General features: G+C 45.0%; 1 protein-coding gene across 1 annotated transcript in view; it reads right to left on the reverse strand.

Annotated features, from left to right (window-relative positions):
- Positions 1-3,280, reverse strand: part of LOC124794684 (ADP,ATP carrier protein 2-like) — a 38,864-nt gene extending 35,584 nt beyond the window's left edge. The window contains exon 1 of the mRNA XM_047258228.1: positions 3,041-3,280. Coding sequence (XP_047114184.1) covers positions 3,041-3,200 — 160 coding nt within the window. The 5' untranslated portion in view covers positions 3,201-3,280. The remainder of the gene's footprint in view (positions 1-3,040) is intronic.
- Positions 3,281-20,222: the final 16,942 nt, after the last annotated feature.

Here is a 20,222-nt window from a genome sequence, read left to right on the forward strand (position 1 = left end):
GCCAAAATGGCAGCGAAGTGTGGACGTCGTGATTATTTTTGCTTTCCCAAAAATTATTTGCTTCGATCCGTGTGTGTCGGTTTTGTTAAATAGATTTCTATATTGGGGAACACCATTAAAAACTACCAAACCGACTTTAGAAACAAAAAAGATATTCGATAAGGACAGAAACTGAAGCAATGAATTAAAATTTGTGCCACAGCCAGGCCTTGAACCTGGGTCTCCTGCTTACTAGGCAGATGTGCTAACCACTAATTGATTGCTTCAGTTTCTGTCCTTATCGAGCGCAAAGTTGACTCTTATGTGTCCAGGAAAATGTAATTCCTGTAAACCAATAGATCACCTATGCCTAAGGTACAGGCAGGATTTCCCATTATATTCAACGCTGAGGTGCTATTCCAATGTTGGAGCACCTAGGTAATACTGACGATATAAGCAGGAGAAAATGGGCTGAGCGTATAACTTGAAGGCAGTGGATTAGGTTAGTCCAGGTATCTGTGGTAGCCACAATGCTAAAAAAGGTGTAGTGGTTAGCACATCTGCCTCGTAAGTAGGAGACCGGGGTTCAAGTCCTGGCCATGCTACAAATTTTAATTCAGTGCTTCACCATCTATCCTTATCGAAGATAAAGTTGGGATTCATATGTCTTCAGGAAAATATAATTCCATTGTGTCAAAGATGTTAGCTGAGAAAAGGGGAAACCTATCACCACGTTAATTGCTCTATGTTCACAGGACACTACCTGAACTTAGTGATAAAAGCAGTGACTAAGAGCTGACATAATGTCTCTTAGGGAAAACCACAATGAAATTATTATAGGCCCTGCAAATGGAATTAAAAATTCCTATGGGAAAGGACGCTCCATGTAGATAAGCCTGAAGCGCTGAAAGATATTGAGTAGAATCACTTGTTTGGCAATTGATAATGTGTTGTTAAAAGACTATGAAAGGAAATTGTTTGGGAAACTGCATCGCCTGCTGCAAAGATGTGTCGTTAAGAACAGATATCGTCCTAGGTGGAGATATACTTTCGCAAGTCTCACGCACAGAACAGATTCTCTCTAGGAGAGATGCAAATGTAGCTCTTTGAAGTCAAGCGCGTTGAGAATGAAGCAAGAGCCTAATGTTTCAGCTTAAAAGAAATAAGCTGATCTGCGTTTAACGATCAGCCACAAGATGAAATATAATAACTGAAGAAATCTCTTAAGTTGGGTATTATCTGAACGTTACTCTACAAGCTTGTTATTAACTATCAGAGAAGATAAAGTGTATAACAGTTTTTAATTTGTCGTACGTATGAGAAACAACGTGAAAACATCCATAATTTGAGGATAGCAGTGCATGTAATATAACATTTTTATAACTTTCAGACTGTACGGTCAGTTCACTCTTTCGTTATAATAGTATGGCAGTCAGTTTGTCTTTCACTGTGTTGTGGGACAGAAATCGTAAGAGGCGATTCATATCTAGGCTACACTGACAGCAAAAGAAATCAGTTGCTGGCGTGTAATGCACTTTCCTAGAGCTCCGAGTATTTACAGGAAATAAACGAGACGGATAAAGCAGGTAAGACATGTATTGGGAGAGCAGTTATAGAAACAATAGGGAGGACTCAGACCTTACTAATAAGAACTCTGAATTTATCGCACTGGGCCTTTCCTCTCAAGTTCCTAGGATTTGGCTTTTAAACCCGATCACCGTATTCTCAGCTTTTACCATAGTACCTATGGAAGTTGGTTCCTCCGACTGTAAGTCAAGCATGTTGAAGAAGACTTTAGTTCCTCAACATCTGAAGTCAGTGGAACGAATTGTGTCAGTTACGTTGAGAAAAAAATCCATCTGCATTCCCAATCGATTGAAACTGAGAGTAATGGCTTCAAATGGCTCTGAGCACTATGGGACTTAACTTCTGAGGTCATCAGTTCCCTAGAACTTAGAACTACTTAAACCTAACTAACCTAAGGACATCACACACATTCATGCCCGAGGCAGGATTCGAACCTGCGACCGTAGCGGACGCGCGGTTCCGGACTGTAGCGCCTAGAACCGCTCGGCCACAGCAGCCGGCGAAACTGAGAGTAGTGCACAAAAGCTTTCTGCATTTAATCTGCTTTTACCGTCGCTGTTCTATTGTTGGCAAGGAGTGAGTGGCTCATATTGTCATAGACCACACTCAGAACAGGCTGTGGAATTGTTCAAAGATGTAGTATAGAAGAAACATGTTGGGAAGTGGAAGCAAAAGGTCATTAGAGACGGAGCACAAGTTCGCATTTTTATTACTTTTTTTTAAAGATTGGAAGTAATTCGGGTGTGCCGTTTCAAAAGAATCATCTTGGCCTTTGTCTGGAACGATTTAGGGAAATCACGGAAACTTTAAATTCGGATGGTAAGGTGCAGGTTTGAACTGAAGTCCTCCCGAATGCGAGTCAAGTGTGCTAACCACTGCGCTCAGTGATACTTGTGGAGATATTAATGTTATGCTCACAGAGGGATCGAAGTCAAAGAATCTGCAAAGACGTGAGAACAGTTATCGGTAGGATACTGCTGTTGGTCGATCCACTGGAAAGGTGACAGTCACAAGATCATTCCCACGAACGGATGCTGGCAATGTTCAGAAGATAAAGTTAACAGAATCGATGATAAAGTAAATTTTCATCCTGGTTTTAGATTTAATTCCTTCAGGAGGAAACGCACGTGGTTGAAAACTGGTGTACAGCATTCGGGTCGTGTGTGGCCTCTGAATCGATCGTTCATATTGGGTCGTGTAGATTCTTACCAGATCTGGCGCTAGTAGTTTCTCAAAGTCACCGGGAAAGGCATATGTGATGTATTTAGTACCTTAACTGTACACATAATCCGCATGTGCACTCTTATCGTATTTAAGATATTTGTGAGCTTTTAATCGGTGCACTACTCTGTACTGGCTGAGAACTGGGGTACAGTCTGTTAATCAGATGTCTTATGTTTGTTCCGAAAGATGTTTATCGAAACGACAGTGGTACTTTGTTCGCTTTCTGCCAAATGGCGGGCCGGTAACTCACCCTTGTAGCGCTTCTCCTCCGAGATCTGCTTGGAGATGTGCTGCACCTGCAGCAGCAGCTTGACGCGCTCGATGGGCGCGACCGCCGTCTTGGAGATGGCAGCAGCCACGCCACCGGCGATGAAGTCCTTAGCGAAGGCTACGGGATCTGCGAGCGACATGTTTGCTGCTGGCTACTGCGCTGTTGTGTCGGAGTGCTGTGCTGCTGTGGCTGCGGCCGGGCTTGGACTGGGACCGCGCTGCGGGGGCGCCTGCCCGGGACGTCTCCTCCCCCCCCCCCCCCCTCCCTCCTCCCGTCGCTGGCAGCCAGCGTCGGCGTCGGCGCAACCGCGCCAGATGCCGCCCTTGTGACCGCTTCCCTTCTTCGATCCAAAGCCGCGGACGCAGTTGCCGTCCACCCATTACTCTGTTCGCGATTACATTCAAAAACTATCACACCCGATTATTGCGAAGGCAGTTCGGAAAGGAATTAACATTTACTTCTTACGAAAACACCTATCTACCGACTGTTACTTTATACATGTTATAAATAATTGAAGGTACTTATTGTAGTGGTGGTTGACCTTCTGTGAACCTGGTCGCTGACGTCAGTGACGTTAACCGTGACTCGACGGAGTCTTGAAGATTTTCCTCATTTGCGAAACACTGTGACTCATACTAATTTTTCATGTTAGGGGAGAGTTGTTGGTCGTTAATAATCACGTAAGGGATGTACGGAGGATGGCCATACAACTTCCAAGTGAAACTTACCAGATTCGTACTGACCTAACCTACACATTGGTGCACATTAGATGTCGCTATGCTGCGTCTTTCCCGAATACACAAATTAAAGTCAGTTCCAGAACTGATCCGGTACTATCGTTCATACCTGACTCAGTTCTAACCTTTCTTATTTATAGTGTTAAACTTTAATTATATTTTTGTGACGGTATGTGGACGAGCCACAAAACCACGCCGGAAATGAACATGCCATGTCGTTTGTTTTCGGTTGATCTTCGTAGAGTTTTGACCGTTTTGGTGTACGCCCCTGCACTGTTCGTTGTGACTCGTTCCATAAACTGAACCAGTAGTCCGCCTTTTCTGTCACGTTGGACAGTGGCTGTTAACTTCTGTGAGGACAACGTACTTTATTTTAGAGGTTTTCTGTAGTGGAACAAACTCATCTCACAGACTGCTTTTGTGTGTGTGTGTATGTGTGTGTGTGTGTGTGTGTGTGTGTGTGTGTGTGTTGCTGTTCACATAATGAGCCAATGCGATCGAGAAAACCATTATTTCGGTTTGCTTACAATAGCACAAGCATGAGCAGCGAAACTATTCTGTGTATCTTGCGATCGTCACAAGTAAGCTGGCCACTCAGCGACCACAAAACTTCCAGTAACCAGATCAGGCAGTTACTTTGTTGCGCAGACCTCTTCAAAAAGATGAGGAAAACGATCAAATAATTTCGTAGAAACAACCTCCGATTTTCTGTTCCGTTCATTTTTTTGCGGAAAGTTCATACGCGACAAGATGCTAGGGCAGTACTTCACTGGTTTTGCAAATCACTCCATCGGAACATACACGATACGGTTCTCTCACAACATCGTCACTCTTAACTTTCACTCCATTAATATGGAGGTTAGTTGCGGGTTTTTTGTAATTTTGCCACAGAAAAAATATATTTTCCGCATTCCACAGACGGCGGAATTCCAGTAACTATTCAAGACGTTGGTTTCGCTTGGTGCAACGTCACAGGATGTTCCCGCTCGGGCTACCAGAAGCGTACTGACCTAACCTACACAATGGTGCACAGTAGACGTCGCTACGCATCGTCATTTCCGTGCAGTACGCAAATGGAATTTACTTCCAGAACTGATTCCGTACTTCCGGCTATATCTGACTCAATTCTGGCGTCGCTCATTTATGGTGCTCAAATTTGTTTATGATGTTAAAGAAGGTTCAAATGGCTCTGAGCACTATGGGACTCAACTGCTGAGGTCATTAGTCCCCTAGAACATAGAACTAGTTAAACCTAACTAACCTAAGGACATCACAAACATCCATGCCCGAAGCAGGATTCGAACTTGTGACCGTAGCGGTCTTGCGGTTCCAGACTGCAGCGCCTTTAACCGCACGGCCACTTCGGCCGGCTTTTTTGATGTTAAAATTTTGTTGTATTTTTCCAATAGACTTCTCGTTATCGCGTCTTGCTACTCATGTTCCTTGTCTTTTTTTGTCTACTACACAAAAATTTCATAAGCAATCGTGTTTCTTTAATCGGTGTAACCATAATTATGAGTTATTGCGTTTCCTGACAGATGAGTCTCTTTTCTGTATGAATCATCCACATAAGGTTTCAGCAACCACCGTTAGTGTACAAATGAATTTACTCTATTCGTTCACAAAATACAGAAGGCTTCAGATGCGGACAGGTTGATACCGTGTTTTTCTGTCGTATGGTATCTCTTCGATACGCTTCTCCACTCGTCAAATACTGAACGAGATTCGTAACTTCGGAATATTGAAATGTGTGTGCAATTTGGTTGAAGACCTCCCAGTGAACAGAACGCAGTACTTCGGTTGTAAAAGCAGACAGAAACGAAAATAACATCCGGTGTTAGTCGAACGGTGTGCATAAACGATCTAGCAGGAGACGTTTGTAAATCTCGGTGGTTGTCCACAAACGACGTATTTCTATCAGGGACACCAAGTCTTTAGAAAATTGTTACGGAATGCGGAGAAACTCATTTGAAATAAATGAAACGTAATACACGTAAGTAGGCGAGGAAAAAAGAACCGTGTAATTTGTCTATACAGTACGCTTTTAGTCACTTAATTTAATCACAACCGGTAATAATCAATCAGTATCTGACCAGAACTATCAGTTAAGGCAGATGACAGCATGCGATTTATGGAAAGACTCCTGAAGAAATGTAATTCACCGATATATGAAACTGCTTACAAAACCACAATCAACCAATTTTTGGGTATTGTTAGACAGTTGAGGAGTAGAAATAGAAGAAATTCAAAGAAAACGTGCATAATTCATAGAAGTTTCTTTAGTCAGTGTAAGAACGTTGCAAAAACTGCGCACCAGACTCCGATGGGAAAGGCGAAAAGAAATATCTTATTCATCGTAAGAGGTTTACGTATCGCGTAATTACCACGATAGTTTGAGAAACTCGGACCTACAGTATGGGTTTACGAACCGAGTTTCCCGCGCATCGTTCGTGAATAGTCCTGGTGAGTTGAAAAGGGGGGGGGGGGTAGAAGGGAAGTGGACGGTATATCCTCCGTAACGAAACGATGTCTCAGAGTTTCAGTTTCATATCCATGTTATTCAACATCTTTTCCCCTTAATCTAAGTTTAACGCTGTTATAAACCATCGTTAATAAAACTATGCATAACTCTTATTATACACTCCTGGAAATTGAAATAAGAACACCGTGAATTCATTGTCCCAGGAAGGGGAAACTTTATTGACACATTCCTGTGGTCAGATACATCACATGATCACACTGACAGAACCACAGGCACATAGACACAGGCAACAGAGCATGCACAATGTCGGCACTAGTACAGTGTATATCCACCTTTCGCAGCAATGCAGGCTGCTATTCTCCCATGGAGACGATCGTAGAGATGCTGGATGTAGTCCTGTGAAACGGCTTGCCATGCCATTTCCACCTGGCGCCTCAGTTGGACCAGCGTTCGTGCTAGACGTGCGGACCGCGTGAGACGACGCTTCATCCAGTCCCAAACATGCTCAATGGGGGACAGATCCGGAGATCTTGCTGGCCAGGGTAGTTGACTTACACCTTCTAGAGCACGTTGGGTGGCACGGGGTACATGCGGACGTGCATTGTCCTGTTGGAACAGCAAGTTCCCTTGCCGGTCTAGGAATGGTAGAACGATGGGTTCGATGACGGTTTGGATGTACCGTGCACTATTCAGTGTCCCCTCGACGATCACCAGTGGTGTACGGCCAGTGTAGGAGATCGCTCCCCACACCATGATGCCGGGTGTTGGCCCTGTGTGCCTCGGTCGTATGCAGTCCTGACTGTGGCGCTCACCTGCACGGCGCCAAACACGCATACGGCCATCATTGGCACCAAGGCAGAAGCGACTCTCATCGCTGAAGACGACACGTCTCCATTCGTCCCTCCATTCACGCCTGTCGCGACGCCACTGGAGGCGGGCTGCACGATGTTGGGGCGTGAGCGGAAGACGTCCTAACGGTGTGCGGGACCGTATCCCAGCTTCATGGAGACGGTTGCGAATGGTCCTCGCCGATACCCCAGGAGCAACAGTGTCCCTAATTCGCTGGGAAGTGGCGGTGCGGTCCCCTACGGTACTGCGTAGGATCCTACGGTCTTGGCGTGCATCCGTGCGTCGCTGCGGTCCGGTCCCAGGTCGATGGGCACGTGCACCTTCCGCCGACCACTGGCGACAACATCGATGTACTGTGGAGACCTCACGCCCCACGTGTTGAGCAATTCGGCGGTACGTCCACCCGGCCTCCCGCATGCCCACTATACACCCTCGCTCAAAGTCCGTCAACTGCACATACGGTTCACGTCCACGCTGTCGCGGCATGCTACCAGTGTTAAAGACTGCGATGGAGCTCCGTATCCCACGGCAAACTGGCTGACACTGACGGCGGCGGTGCACAAATGCTGCGCAGCTAGCGCCATTCGACGGCCAACACCGCGGTTCCTGGTGTGTCCGCTGTGCCGTGCGTGTGATCATTGCTTGTACAGCCCTCTCGCAGTGTCCGGAGCAAGTATGGTGGGTCTGACACACCGGTGTCAATGTGTTCTTTTTTCCATTTCCAGGAGTGTATTTTTCAGTTTTTTTGAGTAATACTCTTGCACGATTTCTGCAGAGTGAAAATCTCATTCTGGAAACATCCCCCAGGCTGTGGCTAAGCCATGTCTCCACAATATCCTTTCTTTCAGGAGTGCTAGTTCTGCAAGGTTCGCAGGAGAGCTTCTGTAAAGTTTGGAAGGTAGGAGACGAGGTACTGGCAGAAGTAAAGCTGTGGGTACCGGGCGTGAGTCGTGCTTCGGTAGCTCAGTTGGTAGAGCACTTGCCCGCGAAAGGCAAAGGTCTCGAGTTCGAGTCTCGGTCGGGCACACAGTTTTAATCTGCCAGGAAGTTTCATATCAGCGCACACTCCGCTGCAGAGTGAAAATCTCATTCTGGAAACATCCCCCAGGCTGTGGCTAAGCCATGTCTCCACAATATCCTTTCTTTCAGGAGTGCTAGTTCTGCAAGGTTCGCAGGAGAGCTTCTGTAAAGTTTGGAAGGTAGGAGACGAGGTACTGGCAGAAGTAAAGCTGTGGGTACCGGGCGTGAGTCGTGCTTCGGTAGCTCAGTTGGTAGAGCACTTGCCCGCGAAAGGCAAAGGTCCCGAGATCGAGTCTCGGTCGGGCACACAGTTTTAATCTGCCAGGAAGTTTCATATCAGCGCACACTCCGCTGCAGAGTGAAAATCTCATTCAGTAAGATAGATGTTCGAATAACTATACAAATGGCCGCTGGTCCGTGCTGAATCAAAAACTTTTTGCCCATGTTCCTTGCACAAATAGGAACTGAGCATCAAATAAGAACCTCCCCCTCAAACTGCGATTCTGCGCGTGCCTTTTCAGACATATTTGTTACAGCGCTTCCGCGCTATAACGATTACGAACTTGTAGGGGTTTTAAAGGGAACTTGCTGGATTAAGTTTTGATAAGGAACCCACCTCCGGAAAGTATCGTTTAGAAGTAAATAAGTTTGAAGATCGGATCACTTCAAATCTCCCGCTTCATGGTACGCACACAGCGGTGAAGATGAGCTGTCACTTGTGTGTTCCATTCAGGAGTCCATTGCATGGGCAACACGTACAAATGCATGCCCTGTCGTGAGCGGCTTCTGAATGATAGCTATTGAAACGCGTCGCGTTTGTTGTGTCGGCCACTTGAATGCGCACGTCACTTACGCAGAAATACACACGCACGCGCGCACATACACACACACACACACACACACACACACACACACACACACACACACACACCTCTTGTTCAAAGTGGTGTAGCGTGAGTCTTAACCATTCTGGCGTGCCTGAGTAAGGAAAGTTGGAGCGGACTACTAGAGTAATTTTGTATTCTGTGCTGCGATGGTACTTGTTTGTGCACGGTAATAGCCATGGAAATACAAAGGCTTCTCTTTGAGAATATTATCTACGGTTTCCTGGGCGAAGAATGCATCTGCTAGAGCACCGTTTCGAAATTCTTCGGCACACTGAGTGAATATGGTTATCCTATCAGACTCCATGTCGTATCAGGGCAACAAGTGTAAATGAAGTACAGAACACTGATGAATCAATGTTTACCTACTCTGAAACAAGAAGAATCGCAAGTGTCATTCATGAATGGTTGAAAATCCTAATGCTATCGTCGACGATTAATTCAGATTCTCAGTTAATTTTTGGTGTTTTATCAGTGATAACGATAACCAAGTCATTGGGCTAGTTATTGTAAGTACCGCATCAGTGGAACACTGTGACAATAGTACATTCATGATTTGCATAGCCTGCATAGTATATGTCTGCATGAGTTGCAAAGTTAATTTTTACCCATGACCTGCAGGAGCAAACCACAACAGAATACCAGAAGTACCTTTATCTTGATTTACTCTAACTTGAACCGTTCCCGTGTCGCACTGAAAAAAGGGAATTGACGTCCGCGGCGACAACGACGTCATTAGGGATGAATTACTAACTGGAATAGGACAATTATAGTAAAAGAACTGGCCTTGTAATTTGCAGAGAAACCATTCAAGCATTCTGCATGCCGCGGAAACACTAAATCTTGAAGGTCGGATGGGGAATTGAATCCCGCTTAACCTCGCCCGATTGTATTTGGCAGCTTCAACAACCCCTACAACTCGGAAATTCGTATACCTATACCTATACCTCTATCTCTTATCTGCTGTTACTTTCCTTCTCCTGAACTACCATTTACAAAGAAACGAGTCTGCAAGTACCAAATAATTTGCATTATGCAGATTTATTTGCTGCTTCGAAGGGCTTTACTCTGCATTTTTTTTTTTAAAAAAGCATGTATGTCGTTCTGACCATGCGTAATTTCTATTGCTCTACCATCTTTTTCATATTGTACGATGTTCAACAAGTAATGCAACACTTTTTTTCTGAGAGTAGGCAGGTTTTATTCAGGATTCCAATACGCCGTATTATTTCGTACTCTTTTGACTACAATACCCTATTTTTCAACATAATCTCCAGTCAATGCGACGGCCCTACGCCATCTTACTGGGAGGTCCTGTCTGCCCACATGGTACCACTTTACTGGTCGACGTCGGAGCCAATAAGCCAATGTCTTGTTGCATCAGTAACACCCCCCCCCCCCAAAAAAAAAAAAAAATCATCCACGTATTGCGGAGTGCATCCTTGATTGAGCTAAACTGATGAAAGACAGAAGGCGCGATATTCGAACTGTAGGGTGGATGAGGAAGAACAGTCCAACGAAGTTTCGTGAGATCCTCTCGGGTGCACAGACTTACGACGTTATGTGTCAACGAACACGCTGAAGTCGTTTCTTCAATTTCATGAGGGTAGCGCAACACACATTAGAGTTGACGTTGCACCCTGAGGGAGACCATCAAACAGAATATTTGTTCAGGGTTCCAGAAGACCGTGGCCATAACTTCCCCGGCTGAGGATGCGACTTTGAACTTTGTCTTCAGAGGAGAGGTGGTGTAGAGCCACTCCATGGGTTGCATTTTTGTTTCCGGTTTGAGGCGATGAGCCCATGTTTCATCTCCTGTGATGATGTTCGACAAAAAAATTGTCACCATCAGCCTCGCAACGCGCAAGCTATTCCGCACATATGGTCCTTCGTTGCTCTTTATGGTCTTCTGTTATTCGGCGAGGAACCTAGTGATAGCACATCTTTGAGTGCCCAGCTGGTGGACGAGTGTGTCAGTACTACCGACAGAGACGTCCAGCTGAGCAACGAGGTGTCTGATTGTGATTCCGATCATTCTGAATGAGAGTATCCACATGTTCCAACACTACAGGACTTACTCCTGTGCGCGGCCGACAGGCACGCCTGAGATCGAAGAGGTTCGCGCGACCTTGTCGGGATGATGACAGACGCCGCGCCCAACGACTCACCCTGCTTTTGTTCACTGCCAGGTCTCCATAAGCGCTTATGAATAACTGCGAAGGTTTGATTTCCCGCCAAAAAAGGAACTCAATTATAGCCCTGTGCTTGGAACGCACCACCATTACAGACGCCTCGCCGGCCGGTGTGGCCGAGCGGTTCTAGGCGCTTCAGTCTGGAACCACGCTACCGCTAAGGTTGCAGGTTCGAATCCTGCCTCGGGCATGGATGTGTGTGATGTCCTTAGGTTAGTTAGGTTTAAGTAGTTCTAAGTTCTAGGGGACTGAAGACCTCAGATGTTAAGTCCCATTGTGCTCAGAGCCATTTGAACCACTACAGACGCTATTTTGAAGGCTATGTAAAGCGCCGCCACCCCTCTGAACTTCGTGAAACGGTAGGGGCTGAAGCGGGAATAATCCACGGTGTCCCACAACAAATTCCGCATTTTTTCAACCGAAACTGCCCGAGAAAAAAAAAGTGTGTTGCATTACTATTGAACGCCCCTCGCATTTTAATCTTAATGATTGTCAGTGATGCTTGCAATAACTTGTCAGCCAGTGAAATAACAGAATGTAGGTCGTCATAGAAGGGAATTGCACGCTTAGGAAAATGCGCCGTTAAAAATAAAACGGTGCCTGCGCGCAAAGAGCGGTCAGTGGCCGAAGTTATATTTTGAACGCACTCATAGTTTCCTTGTTCAAAGGCTTTCTAATTCTAGTTCCCATACGATATGCGGCTGTCATACGTTCTAATATACTATTTTTTCATGATTGTCAGACTTCACGGATAGCTATATAAGCTATGTAGTGCCTTTTCGTAGGAAGATACATTCAGTACCAGCTTTTCTTAATACTCTAATATTAAATCTTAACAGTATATCAGGTCTAATACACCTGTGTGTCAAAAATAAAGCAATGGAAAATCCAGGATGGAACGTAACAGTATTGTGAAAAGGAAAGTTGCTACTCACCATATCGCAGATAGGCGCAACAAAAAGACTGTCACAAATAATAGCTTTCGGGCAGTGAGGCCTTCGTCACATATTTAACGGATAACCAATTCTTTTGCATTGGCATTCGAAAGTCAGCATTCGAAATTATGTTCGAATCTGCTAGGAATTATAACTTCTGCATTCTGTCGGTTCTCCCTGCCCAGAAAGCGGCGTACGCACAGTTTTATCAGTTGTTGAAGCTTTATCAGTTGTTGAGACTTTCGCGGTCATTTTGTGAAAAATGTCAGGATGCAGACTTTGCTAACGTTCACGTTTTAGCAAAAGTATCATAACAGTGTAAACGGAATGTTAGGCAGTCGAGTTTGGCAAATGTCCAGATATGTTACGAACGGCTTTAAAGTACCAGCTGTATGCTTACTGGTCCTCAGTGTTGCAAGGGCAGTACCGGCGTATGCAAACAGAAAATAAATAAACATGCGCCACACGTTTCCCGGATTCAGCCATTAGTAAATCGGTGAGCGTTTCCACCAATCAAGGCGACGTCAATGAATAGCCAGTTTTCAGCATCTAAGGTGACCTAAGCCGAAAATACTGATTTAAATTCGCGCAAATTTGACAGTGTGCAGCCCGTTCTTGGTAGTAGGTCTCTGAAAGAATGCCGGAATGTCGAATTAGTTTTCACAAGAAAGACACGGAATCGCTATCTAAGAACTTTTAACATCAGCAAATATTTAGTTTTACACCATTTTGATCCAGCAGCCATTATGAATTAAGACACAAAGCAATTACAGGCATTGGCTGCAAGCGTACATAGATTGGCATGAGTGGGAAAAAATGAAAATTTGTGCCAGACTAGGATTCGAAACCGGCAGTAGTGCTTATCATTACGCCATCAGGACATAGTCGTTTATCCACACACTACTGATGTTGTGCCTCTTACCCATTATCCTCTTTACTCGCGGCATTTCGGCGATTCCTGTAAGAATTCGAGCTTGGTTTGCATCTGCACTGAAGAGATCATTGATCGTCCTCGCCTTAGTTATACAGGGTGGTCCATTGATAGTGACTGGGCCAAATATCTAACGAAATAAGCATCAAACGAAATATCTACAAAGAACGAAACTCGTCTAGCTTGAAGGGGGAAACCAGATGGTGCTATGGTTGGACCGCTAGATGGCACTAACATAGGTCAAACGGATATCAACTGCGTGTTTTTAAATAGGAACCCGCATTTTTATTACATATTCGTGTAGTACGTAAATAAATATGAATGTTTTAGTTGGACCACTTCTTTCGCTTTGTGATAGATGGCGCTGTAATAGTCACAAACGTATAAGTACGTGGCATCACGTAACATTCCGCCAGTGTGGACGGTATTTGCTTCGTGATACATTACCCGTGTTAAAATGGACCGTTTACCAATTACGGAAAAGGTCGATATCGTGTTGATGTTTGGATACTGTGATCAAAATGCCCAACGGGCGTGTGCTATGTATGCTGCCCGGTGTCCTGGACGACACCATCCAAGTGTCCGGACCGTTAGCCGGATAGTTACGTTATTTAAGGAAACAGGAAGTGCTCAGCCACATGTGAAACGTCAACTACGAGCTGCAACAAATAATGATGCCCAAGTAGGTGTTTTAGCTGCTGTCGCGGCTAATCCGCACAACAGTAGCAGACAAATCACGCGAGAATCGGGAATCTCAAAAACGTCGGTGTTGAGAATGCTACATCAACATCGATTGCTCCCGCGCCATATTTCTATGCACCAGGAATTGAATGGCGACGACTTTGAATGTCGTGTACAGTTCTGCCACTGGGCACAAGAGAAATTAAGGGACGACAGGTTTTTTGCACGCGTTCTATTTAGCGACGAAGCGTCATTCACCAACAGCGGTAACGTAAACCGGCATAATATGCACTCTTGGGCAACGGAAAATTCACGATGGCTGCGATAAGTGGAACATCAGCGATCTTGGCGGGTTAATGTATGGTGCGGCATTATGGGAGGAAGGATAATTGGCCCCATTTTATCGATGGCAATCTAAATGGTGCAGTGTATGCTGATTTCCTACGTAATGTTCTACCGATGTTACTACAAGATGTTTCACTGCATAAGAGAATGGGGATGTACTTCCAACATGATGGATGTCCGGCACATAGCTCGCGTGCGGTTGAAGCGGTATTGAATAGCATATTTCATGACAGGTGGATTGGTCGTCGAAGCACCATACCATGGCCCGCACGTTCACCGGATCTGACGTCCCCGGATTTCTTTCTGTGGGGAGAGTTGAAGGATATTTGCTAGCGTTATCCACCGACAACGCCTGAGAACATGCGTCAGCGCATTGTCAATGCATGTGCGAACATTACGGAAGGCGAACTACTCGCTGTTGAGAGGAATGCCGTTACAAGTATTGCCAAATGCATTGAGGTTGGCGGACATCATTTTGAGCATTTATTGCATTAATGTGGTATTTAGAGGTAACCACGCTGTAATAGCATGCGGTCTCAGAAATGGTAAGTTCACAAAGGTACATGTATCACATTGGAACAACCGAAACAAAATGTTCAAACGTACCTACGTTCTATATTTTAATTTAAAAAACCTACCTGTTACCAACTGTTCGTCTAAAATTGTGAGCCATATGTTTGTGACTATTACGGCGCCATCTATCACAAAGCGAAAAAAAATGTTCCAACTAAAACATTCATATTTCTTTACGTACTACACGAATATGTAATAAAAATGGGGGTTCCTATTTTAAAAAAACGCAGTTGATATCCGTTTGACCCATGGGAGCGCCATCTAGCGGGCCAACCATAGCGCCATCTGATTTCCCCCTTCAAGCTAGACAAATTTCGTTCTTTGTAGTTTTTTCGTTAGACGCATATTTCGTGAGATATTTGGCCCGGTAACGATCAATGGACCATCCTGTATTTATGTGGTGTCTGTTCTTTGGGATATGTATCTTATTATATAAACGGTGTTCTCGTCATAGTCCTAAAGACAGATCCGTCATCATATCCAGCTCAAGAGTCCAACAAAAGCAATGACTCATTCTCTGCAAATGGTAACAAAACGTTTCGGTTGTAACGTTGAAAATCATTCCCTCCCATTGTTCCAGATGTTGCTGCATCGTTACAAGATTTTTGCAAGTATAGAGTCGTTTTCTTTTATTAAATTTTTGGTCTGAATTTGGCTTGATGGTCTTGAAGACAGATATAAACCTGTAGCAACAGTAACTCGCAGACACTTATCACTGGTATTGTTGTATATAAATGTATCACAGCATTCATCGACTGCACTAGCGACTCTGTCTTTTATTTGCTCGAAGTAATAAAGTATAGTTTGCACGAAACTTGACTGATTGGCTCTATATGCAGCATTTTAGGGTATAACAAGAAGCTTTGTCTTCCCGTTTACTGTGAATTTCTCTATAGTATTACCTATAATGTCAAATGGCTCTGAGCACTATGGGACTTAACATCTGTGGTCATCAGTCCCCTAGAACTGAGAACTACTTAACCCTAACTAACCTAAGGACGTCACACACATCCATGCCCGAGGCAGGATTCGAACCTGCGACCGTAGCGATTGCGCGACTCCTGGCTGTAGCGCCTAGAACCGCGAGACCACCGCGGCCGGCTATAATGTCATCTCCTCTACACATGTACTTGAGATAAACTTAATAACTTTGCGACTTCCTTTTTCGGATAATTTACTGAATCTGATTAACTAGGTCTAAGTAGACTGGAAATCAGTAATGTTCATTTCATTTGCCGTTCAGACAGCCCAGTCTCGTAGACCACCTTCGGTAAGGGGGCATTAATCCTCAGCAGTAGTTCTAATTCTTTCGAATAGTTTTTCTTCCACACTTAGAGAGTTTTATTTTGGCCCATATTTCGTACTTCGCGTAAATCTTTCTTTCACTTACACAATTCATGTTCATATTTTATGAAACAAAGCTAGCTTTGGACACTGCTTATGTTTTCTCCCTCTTTCATTTAACGAAGTCAACGGCCTTGCCGCGGTGGTAACGCCGATTCCCATCAGATTACCGAAGTTAAGTGCTGTCAGGCTGGCCTAGCACTTGGATGGGTGTTGATGTTGGCAGTGGGGTGCTGACCATATGCCCATCCGTATCCAGTGACGCCTGTGTGTGAGGATGACATGGCGGCCGGTCGGTACCGTTGGGCCTCTCAAGGCCTGTTCGGTCGGAGTTTAGTTTAGTTTAGTTTAACTAAAACATTTAAAGCCTTTTCTTTCTCACTGAAAGCTATTAGTGTAGTTGTTTTGTTGGAAGATACTCTGTTGTTGGTCCGGACTTAACTTAGCCCAAATATCATCGCTCGAACCACAGTTCACGGAATCGTCCGAATTATTTTTCCCTGTAATGCTTACACAATTTCTAACGAAATGTCGACATGATTTGAATGAATGTTCAAGTAATCAACTAATAAATAACGCTTCACAAGAAGTTGTGTTTTCAGTTACGTACCACGTTCTTCATATTTCAGCTTTGAAAGGTTGAAAACATTCACTCGATTCCACAAAGCTGTGAAACTCTGAAGCCTGTACAAGGACAGTTGCTGTTAGCAAGCATATACCAAAAAATCACAAAGTAAATTAATTAAGTATTGTCTCCATTGTTAATACGTAGTGATACAGGAAAAGCAACCACTAATTACTATGTGTATTAAGTGAATTGCAAATTTGAGCGAATAGTAAGTGTGAACAATTGTGTCAGAGAAATTATCAACAGAGACTGAAATTCGGTTTACAAATCAAAGTGGCATAGTGCCGTGTTGTATTGTATTGTATTGTATGTTAACCGGGGACCTAGAAACGACGGAGAGGCTCCGTCACCGCTGCAGCCACAGTGGTCCACTTCACCCCTCCGCCACCCCACACCGAACCCAGGGTTATTGTGCGGTTCGGCCCCCGGTGGACCCCCCAGGGAACGCCTCACACCAGACGAGTGTAACCCCTATGTTTGCGTGGTAGAGTCATGGTGGTGTACGCATACGTGGAGAACTTGTTTGCGCAGCAATCGCCGACATAGTGTAACTGAGGCGGAATAAGGGGAACCAGCCCGCATTCGCCGAGGCAGATGGAAAACCGCCTAAAAACCATCCACAACTGGCCGGTTCACCGGACCTCGACGCAAATCCGTCGGGCGTATTCATGCCGAGGACCAGGCGCTCCCTCCGGCTCGGAAAGCCGTGCGTTAGACCGCACGGCCAACCGGGCGGGCTAGTGCCGTGTTATCTGTTAACCGATGTGCCCTCAACCAAGCATATGTGCGCGCCGTGTTGCGCATGCACTATCTGCTACAGCTACGGCTGAGACACACTCTTCTCCTGCCGCCTGGAGAGCTACGAATTTGGCAAATTTCATCATTAAAAAAAAAAAAAAAATACTTGCAACGCGTCTTAGCAGCTAAAATTTTGACATTGTGTTTCTTTCGGCCTATTCTTCCTGTATAAAAATTTCAGGGCAGATTTCGACATGTTGGATTGGATACTTCCCTTGTAAGTGCAGTGAGGAAATGAGCTGTGTCAGAAACCGCTCATTGGGCCAACCAATAGCAACGACAGTTATTTAATAGCAGGTTGTTTCGGCAGAGGCACGACACGCTTCAAAGTCTGTAGTCTAGCAGCACGGTCAGGTTTCTGTGACGTAAGGCCGGCCGGCGTATTGCGCTGACGGAGGGAGAGCACGTGTGAGCCGGCTGCTGGCGCCCTCCCAAGGATAAGGCAATAATAGCCCGGCGGGCAGGCGAGGAGCGCCAGCGACCACGGCGAAGGGGAACAGCGTTGCAGGCCCCCGCGCCGGGCCCGTAATGACCTCACGCACTGCGCGCTCTCTCCCGGATACGTGAGATGCGAAGTCCGGTGCTTATCTGACAAGCAGACCGCTTGCAAAACGGTACTGGACGCTGCACTTTGACATTGCCCATCAGTATGTGATGGTTTAGCTGCTAATGTGAAGTGGAGAAACGAAGGTTCCTGCCTCCGCAGAGTCATATAAATTCACCTTCTGTGGAAGGACCAAACTTTCGCTCATGGGTTGTTTCACCCCTAAAAAAGAAACTTTTCCTCAGAGGACTATACCACCTGTAGGACATTTATGAAGATGGCATCTGTTCTTTCGGACATTTGTAACAGATAGCATCTGTTCTTTCGGACATTTGTAACCGTGCAGCTCTCTAGAATGAATTAGTAAATCAATACCATTAGCTGCTGACGGGCGTTGATATACATCGACGGGGACAGTTGAAAATGTGTGCCCCTACCGGGACTCGAACCCGGGATCTCCTGCTTACATGGCAGACGCTCTACCCATCTTTTTTTTCCAACTTTTTTTATTGTTCTCATTTTGTTCGATTTTGTTCGTTGCATTTGGTCGGTGCGGATGTTCCATGACACCCGTTCAAGTTCAGTGTTGAGCCGTTGAATCCATCTGAGCCACCGAGGGCACAGAGGATAGTGCGACTGCAGGGACTTATCGCCGGCACGCTCCGCGTTGATGTATATCAACGCCCGTCAGCAGCTAATGGTATTGATTTAATTGTAATTTCATTGTAGGACATTTCGATTAAACGAGGATATTCTCATTAATATTCGTATGTGGGTGTCAAAAAAGAAATGATATCACGCCGCACAACTAATTCTGAAAATGGGAAACATACTATCTGAAATGATTTATATGATTTGATCGGGCTTTAGATTATCTCCTAGACTTTTCAATATTTATTTATATATATAAAATCGCAGCGCCAGAAAATGAGTAATGGAGAGTAATGAAATTTCAGGAATACGTTTGTCTAGACAACGTATATAAGTGATTAACCTCGCAAGATCACAGGTAAATTCTTGAGGGTATTTTTGTTCTGTCGTGTTTTTTTTTTCTTTTTACCAGACGCTTTTCGCTTATTGAGGTAAAGTATCATTAGTGGTCTGTAATTAAGTTATTTACATTTTAATTTGCTTTAAGATCGAACTGTTTTTCGATCTTAAAGCAAATCAAAATGTAAATAACTTAATTACAGACCACTAATGATACTTTACCTCAATAAAGCGAAACGCGTCTGTTGAAAAGAAAAAAAACCGCATTTTTGTAGTTGCAACGACAGAACAAAAATATCATCAAGAATTGTAAAACAACTATGGGCAAAATGGCCACACAAATCGCAGGTAAATGTACGCAAAATTTAAGCCATTGTAAACATGAAATGACTGTACTTTAATAGACGGTGTAGCCGCCGGAATGTTGAATTCAAACGTGCAAATGTGCATGAATTGCGTTGTACACGTGCCGGACGTCGTGGGATGGAGTTCCATGGCTGTTGCACTTGGTCAGTCAATGCAGGGACGGTTAACGCTGTTTGTGGATGACGCTGGGGTTGTCACCCGATGTTGTCCCATACGTGCTCGATCGAAGACAGATTTGGTGATGTAGCAGACCAAGGCAACATGTCGACACTCTGTAGAGCATGTTGGATTACAACGACGTTATGTGGGCGAGCGTTATCCTGTTACAAAACACCCCCTGGAATGCTGTTTGTGAATGGCAGCACACCAGGTCGAATCAACAGATTGAGGTACAAATTTGCAGTCAAGTTACATGAGATAACCACTAGAGTGCTCCTGCAGTCATACGACATTGCAGCACTGACCATAACTCCAGGTGCAGGTCCAGTGTGTCTAGCACGCAGACAGTTTGGTTGCAGACCTGCAACTGGCCTCCTTGGAAACAACACACAGCCATCACTGTCACCGAGACAGAAAACACAACAGACCTCCACCATGCCTTCCAATGAGTTCTCACTTGCTGCCACTAAAGCCGCAAATGGCGGTGGTTCGGGGTCAGTAGAATGCGCGCTACAGGGTGTCTGGCTCGGAGCTGTCCTTGAAGTAACCGATTTGAAACAGTTCTTGTGTAACTTTGGTGCAAACTGCTGCTCAGACTGCTGCTACAGATGCAGTACGATGCGCCAGAGCCATACGCCGGATACGATGGTCTCCCTCTCGACAGTGCCACGTGGCCGCCCAGAGTCCAATCTTCTTGCCATCG

This window comes from Schistocerca piceifrons, chromosome 4, assembly GCF_021461385.2.
Source record: "Schistocerca piceifrons isolate TAMUIC-IGC-003096 chromosome 4, iqSchPice1.1, whole genome shotgun sequence".
Lineage (NCBI taxonomy): Eukaryota > Metazoa > Arthropoda > Insecta > Orthoptera > Acrididae > Schistocerca > Schistocerca piceifrons.